The 7,383-nt window shown below is 36.3% G+C and overlaps 1 protein-coding gene across 1 annotated transcript; it reads left to right on the forward strand.

Annotated features, from left to right (window-relative positions):
* Window positions 1-2,974: 2,974 nt before the first annotated feature.
* LOC112715772 (protein RESPONSE TO LOW SULFUR 2) lies at window positions 2,975-4,042 on the forward strand. Its single transcript, XM_025767592.3, has one exon. The coding sequence runs from the start codon at window positions 3,419-3,421 to the stop codon at window positions 3,800-3,802; it is 384 nt and encodes a 127-aa protein (XP_025623377.1). The 5' UTR covers window positions 2,975-3,418; the 3' UTR covers window positions 3,803-4,042.
* The last annotated feature ends 3,341 nt before the right edge of the window (window positions 4,043-7,383 follow it).

Below are 7,383 nucleotides of genomic sequence, written 5' to 3' on the forward strand. Positions count from 1 at the left end.
CTCATACTCAACTCAATAATGACATTTTCTTTGACTTTGTCCTCTCCAATCCAATATTAGATTCTAAACCGTTGCCTAATGCTCCAACAATTCCAACTGTACCTAAAATACTTCAACCATCAACCACAACCAATACTCAATCCCAAATTCTTCTTCTTATAGAAAACCAAATCTCACCTTCTACTTCCATCCATCCTAGAAGATCTACCAAGACTAAACATACTCCTTCCCACCTTCATGACTATATTTGTCATACTAAATCTCCTTACCCGATTTCAAACTTTATCAGCAACCATAGATTGAACCACACTTATCATAATTCCGTTTACCAAGCCAATCTTATTCTCGAACCACAATTTTACCATCAAGCAGTTAAACATGAGGAATGGAGAACTGCAATGAAAAAAGAACTTGAAACTTTAGAAGCCAACAACACTTGGAAATTGGTTCCTTTACCACCCACCAAAGTTGCTATAGGATACAGATGGGTTTACAAGGCCAAACTAAAAGCTGATGGCAGTTTAGAAAGATGCAAAATAAGGTTAGTAGCCAAGAGATACACACAGCAAGCAAGAATTGATTTTAAAGTTACCTTTAGCCTTGTAGCTGTAGTCACCATTGTACGAGTTTTGTTAGGCATTGCAGCAGTGCGTAAGTGGCATTTCATCCAATTAGACATCAACAATACATTTCTTAACGGGGATTTGGATGAAGAGGTATATATGAAAGTTTCAATGGGTCATCCGAACGCAAGAAAGGCCTTGTATGTAGGCTTACAAAGTCACTTTATGGGTTCCGACAGGCTTCGAGACAGTAGTTTCACAAATTCTGCTCAACTCTTAAGCAAAATGGTTTCACTCAATGAAAGAGTGACTACTCCTTGTTCTTAACAAGTTTTGGTGATTCTGAAACCTTCCAATTAGTATACGTAGATGACATCATAATTGCAGGAGCTAACCTTGATATGGTGACCAGAGTTCAATTAAAGCTGCAATCCATTTTTAAACTTAAAATATTGGGAGACTTGAAATCCTTTTTAGGCCTAGAACTCGCCAAATCTTCTCAAGAGATTTCACTCACACAACGCAAGTATACACTATCTTTGCTCGAAGACACCAAACTCTTGGACTGCAAGCCGACAACAGTTCCTATGGATGCCAATCTCAAATTAAGAGCTAAAGAAGGTGATTCGATCCCTGATGCTTCTACGTATAGGAGGCTTATTGATCGCCTCATGTACCTCACTATCTCTCGGCCAAACATCACCTTTGCTGTCACTAAACTGGCTCAATTCATGTCTGACCTGCGGATGCCTCATTTACAAGCTGCTCACCAAGTATTAAGGTACCTTAAGAATGCACCAAGCCAAGGAATTCTGTTTTTAGTTGCTTTCCAACTCACCCTATCCATATATTCTGATGCCGATTGGGGTAGCTGTCTCGACACAAGGCGATCAACTACAGGCTACTGTGCTTTCCTAAGTGACTCTCTCATTACTTAGAAGAGCAAGAAGCAGACATTAGTTTCTAGGAGCTCCAACGAAGCCAAATATAGGTCCATGGCTCATGCTAGCTGTGAGGTTATTTGGTTAATCGGCTTATTTCAGTTTTTTCGAGTCCAAGTCAATTCGGCCATATTATTTTGTGAAAACATCTCTTCTCTTCAATTGGCATCAAATTCCACCTTTCATGAGAGATCCAAGCATGTTGAAATTGATTGCCACTTCATCCGTGAAAAAATTGAAGCTAGCACCATCAGATTGATTTATGTACCTACTAAATATTAACTAGCTGATATTCTAATTAAAGCGCTTCCTCCACCTCAATTTTACTTTCTTATGTCCAAGTTAGGAACATACAATTTGTATGCTCCAACTTAAAAGGGAGATGTTTGTATTAAGTTGTTATTTATCAATTTTAGTTCGAGTTATAGATAGTTAGTTATAGTTCACAAGTGAATAAAATCTCCTACATTATAATGTTAGCTAAACCAACAAACACACCCACATATATATATATATATATATATATATATATATATATTACAATAATACAATTTTAAATTCATTTCAATTGTTTCATTACTTTTAGATTCAATACAGCTCAATAGAGCATTAACTATATATATATATATATATATATATATATATATATATATATATATATATATATATATATATATGTTTGTATTAAGTTGTTATTTATCAGTTTTAGTTTGAGTTATATAGATAGTTAGTTATAATTCACAAGTGAATAAAATCTCCTACATTATAATGTTATATATAGTACAATAATACAATTTTAAATTCATTTCAATTGTTTCATTACTCTTGGATTTAATACAGCTCAATAGAGCATTAACTAGTATTGTCTAAACCTTCTGTTAATTACTTAACGGAATTATTTATGGATTATGAAAATATATTCCATACAGTAATTAATTAACCTTTATAATTAACTATCTTTTCACTTAAAAATTTAAGTGCCACAATTTAATTAATAACTAATCTTTGTTTGATAGGTGTATTTAGCTTGTTCCTTAGAGACACATATTAAATTTATAAATAAGAGTGTTACGGAGTCAGTAAATTTTATGATTTGTAGACATTAATTAATTATTATTAGTATTTTTAGTAGTGTAAAATTACATCTAATAGTATAAGATTATTCATTTTTCTTTTACTAGTTATGTGCTGGCTAAATTTTAATAAAACTGTTGGACTTCTAGATTTTTTTATTTATAAATTAAAAAATTATTAAAAATAAAAAATTAAATTTTTAATATATTTATTTTATATTTCTTAAATAAAAATATTTAAAATTTTTAATTAATGATAAATTTATCATATACTTTTAAGATCTTCGTTTTATTTCATATTACTATATTCTTAGACATCCACAAGTTACTATTAACGTACATACTCAAGATTAATCTTTAAAGTTTTAATAATTTACGTTATAGTTTCTTCGGTGATGATAGCGCATGTTTTTTCTCAATCACATATTCAGGTAAATACAATGTGAAGATATTTTTTCTCTTTTGAATTTTTAATTTAATTAACAAAATTTATCTTAAGCCGACAAAGTAGAGATAATAATAATTTATGGAACTAGTATGGTGGTGCGGACAAAAAAGAGGGATAGATTCATAGAAGAGGAGTGAAAACAGAAAAAAACGGGGAAGCAAGCGAAGCGAATGCGTCAGCAAGGTCAGAACGGGTTAAACCGTCGCGGGTGAAATTCAGGTTCATTGAACCTAGACATACCTGCTAACGCTCTATTTATACCCCATTCGAAATCCATGCCGCCACACCACAAAATCCGAACCATTAAAAAGAACACAGAGCACTTAGTTCGTTACGCTCTTCTCCAAATATAGAGTTTCTTTCCTTTCAATTATTTTTATAACCTCTTTACCTATGGCGATGATGATGGCTGCGATCGGAATTGGTGCTGGCAACAAGAAAGCCATGAAGCCGGAGAAGGATGCACCTCCGGCGGCGGAGCTGAAGAGGAGGAACGATGAGCTGGAGAAGCAGCTGAGGGAGAGCAAGGAGAGGGAAGAGGAGATGAGAAGGCAGCTGCAAAGCGCGTTCGAGAGGCTGCGCGTGGCAGAGGAGGCAGAGGAGAGGCTCTGCTCGCAGCTCGGTGAGCTTGAGGCGGAGGCTGTTCACCAGGCGCGTGAATACCACGCGCGAATCGTTTCTTTAATGGAGCAGCTCTCACGCGCCAACATGCTCCTTCACAAGGCCGGTGCTTCTCCCTCCTCCTCCTCCTCCATCTCCATTCATTCGTCTTCCTGAAAAAACATCGTCACTAATAAAATTTCTCATGTTGCAACAGCAAAAGAAATGTTATTTAGATATATATGATATGATGATTAAGATCCAAATTAGCATGGATCTAATCTCTGTTTAATGTAAGATTTTGATGTATATTAGTTACTTCTGGTTTGGATTAATGGAATGGGGGTGATTAATTTTGAGACTGTGTAAAGTATAAACGTTTCCTTGATACTCATAAATAAAGAAATCTTGTGAATAGCTAGTTTTCTTGGATGTTAGTTCCTCATTTTGTTTTGCAAAATCGAAAGTCAATAATCTACAAAAACTTATCAACCAATGAGAATTGAATAGTGTAAACATTGCATAAAGCGATGAATGGAACAGAGGAGAAGAGGGTGGGTTCCATGAAAGTGGTGCAAGAGAGATGCCATGATGGTGAGGTGACGGATTTGTTCGGATCTCATCGTCCACGTCCATCCATCAAATGCGGTAGACGAAATAACTCAAATAAGATTCTTCTTTCTTTCCGTTTTTTTTTTTTTCAACTTTTTAAACAGAGATCAATCATCAGTCAAATTACCTCGTTTTTGGCTCCTGTGAAAAGTAAAAAAACCATTTTACCGTTTGATCAGGTCACTAACTCTAATTCAAGAAAAGAGGACGACAAAATCAATGGAAAATAAGTATGCTGAATTTATTTGCTCACATTCGTATGTATGACACAAGCTTAAAGTTAATGTATTCATCAACTTTTATGTGTGCCTGTATAAAGTAAATTTATTTATCCAAAAAAAAAATTGTTACTTAACAAGTGTTTTTCCAAGAAGTACATTTGTTAAAGTTCTTAATAATAATCATAAGTTTTCCTGAAAGAAATAAAGCTTTAAAAATTAACTTCTTTTTATGGAATTTAGCCGTTTTGTTCTTAAATATTCGTTTTAATAATATAAAAAATACTTTTTAATAATTTTTAGTAAAATAATTTATTTTAAAAGTACACTTAAAATGTGTCTTTGAAACTTATTAATAATTTTTTTATAACTTAAATAAAATTACGAAAATTATTATTACTAAATTGGCCTTAAAAAATTAAGTGGCCCCATGCAATATGTGATGATTGAAGTAATATATACAGAGAAAGTTTCCAACTTTGCAGGAGTGTTGCGAATCAGGAGTCAGCACGTGGAAGGTGACTCTTAATTTCCTATCGTGGTGGATCTTGTCCTCTACTCAACAAATTAAAAGGGGAAAATATGAAGGGACGAACAATAATAGAAAAAAAAAGTGAAACATATATAAGTAATTAGATGACTAAGAATATAATAATTCCAACATAATTTGAAAGTGGAATGGTGGAGGTGGTCCACCATCAAATGAAAGGCACCGGAAAGCTTTTAGCCAAGAGAGGGAAAAAAAGCATGCATGAGAAATCCCATTTCATGGCATAGCAATAAATGATGATGAAGAAAGGTTATGTTATTATTTTCCACATGATTGCCAATTGCCATCCGTCTACATTATCTCTATTAATTGTGGTGACCTCATTTTGAGTATGGTATATCGCATTCCATTACTCACATAATAATAATGCGATGCAAGTTACATACTTACATGACAAGGCAATAAGTCATCAATAATGCATATATAGGCATATTCCTTCCTCACTCATATCCAAGGCTAGTTAACCAACTGGCCTTTCTTTCTTTCTTTTTTTCTTTCCTGTCAAAAAATCTGATTCTTTGTTTTATTTTCAACACACATTATATATGTCTCTTTCCAATTGTTTATATTTTATACATCATTATCGATCTACAAATAACAAACTCCAAAACAATACTGTTACGGTAGGTAACCGGAGATTAATAACGCGGATGGCGTTAGGCGGCCCAAGTGTGTGATGGAGGAGGACTCCGGGCAGGTCCGTGACTCGGAAGGCTCCGTCCGACTTGTGCTCGCGTGTGAATGGGGGGTGGTACCTGCAAAGACACTCCGATGCCTAAGTTAGCAAGAGCGTAAGCAGGTCTTAGAGAGTATTGGACTTAGAGATACCTGAGGGCGTGTCAGTGTATTTATAGAGATGAGCCAATAACCACCGTTGGTGTAGTGCCGTATCTTTAGGGTGGTAACCGTCCCTATTATCTTGGGGAGGTTAAGATATGGCTTTATGAGGCGGTTAGAGAGATTTTAGGGGCGGTTACTCATTTGAATGAGTGTTTACCTGCCAGCTAATCTTTCGTCCGACCTCTTCTGACCAAGTCGTGGTTGATACCGACTTCTTATGTGAAGGTCGGTACTTAGCTAGGCTCTAATCCTTTAGATTAGGCCTTTTGATTGGACCTGGGCCTTTGTATTGGGCCAGGGTATGAACATTGCCCCTACTTGAGCCCAAATTTTCTTTAAAGTTTGGGTTCAAGTATTCAATTCGGGTGCGTAGTCGACTTGTTTGAAAGAACACGGATCTTGGAAACCGACGTGATTTCCGCAACTTTTGGTTTCTGACAGTTACGTCAATTCAAGCGTCGTGTCCGTTGAGGGATCTTTTAGGGATTGAGGGCTTTGGTAACGGTGCAGTCTCATTAATGACTGCTTCGTTTTTTACCATTATGCCCCTTAGCCTTTTTTATAAATACTTTCCCTCTCTTTCCATTTTCCGTTTCTGCAATCTTTCAAACTTTTTCTTTATCTTGTTCGTATTGCATCCTTGCGTTCGAAGACTTCTGCCCTTCACCAACCTCCATTTTTGGATAAAGGTTAGTTTTGCTTTTTCCATGTCATGCTTTATGTTTGCATGTTTTGCTTTGCGAGTAGATAGGTTGACCCGTAGATTCTAGTTTCGAATCTCTCTTCTTTAGTGGCCGTGTTTTTTGATTTTCTTTTTTCCTTTTTGTAGGTTTTCTGCCACTTTCTTCTTTATATAAAAAATGGCTTCTGTAGACGTCCTGTCTCAGTGGGTTGACGATACGGTCCTTGGGGAGGAACCGTTGGTTGACGCTGAGTTCATCACCCACCTTCGTACTCATCATAGGCTCTGTACTTCGGATGAGGACGAGCCCAAATATGAACTGATAATCCCGGGTCCTGAAGACCGGGTCTGTTTTGGGAGAGTTGATGAGGCAGCCCCTCACTTTTTCTTTATGTATGAATGTATGATCACCCGTTTGGGTGTTTTTCTTCCTTTCTCGGATTTTGAGATATCCGTTTTGTACCACTGTAAGGTTGCCCCTACTCAACTCCATCCCAATTCCTGGGGTTTTTTGAAGATTTACCAGTTTATAAGCCACGCTCTGGACTTTCCGACTTCCTTGAGAATCTTCTTTTATCTTTTCCATATGACTAAGCCCTTTAGTGGGCTAAATAACAAACAACAATGGGTATCCTTCCGAGCCATTCAAGGTCGGAGGATTTTCACCCTTTTTGACGAATCCTTCCACGACTTCAAAAACTTCTTCTTCAAGGTTCAAGCTGTAGAGGGTCACCACCCCTTTTTTCTGGACGAGCATTCCTTCCCTCGTTTTCCCCTTTATTGGCTGCCGGCCACCCCTTGTGAAAAGATTGGTCTAGATGACCTAGGCGAGGTGGAGGCGGCCATTGTGGGGTTT

The sequence above is a fragment of the Arachis hypogaea genome, chromosome 10 (genome assembly GCF_003086295.3).
Source record: "Arachis hypogaea cultivar Tifrunner chromosome 10, arahy.Tifrunner.gnm2.J5K5, whole genome shotgun sequence".
Taxonomy (NCBI): domain Eukaryota; kingdom Viridiplantae; phylum Streptophyta; class Magnoliopsida; order Fabales; family Fabaceae; genus Arachis; species Arachis hypogaea.

Bases quoted from the DNA above. Each gene is read 5' to 3' on its own strand.
- LOC112715772 (XM_025767592.3), top strand. From the start codon at position 3,419: ATGGCGATGATGATGGCTGCGATCGGAATTGGTGCTGGCAACAAGAAA.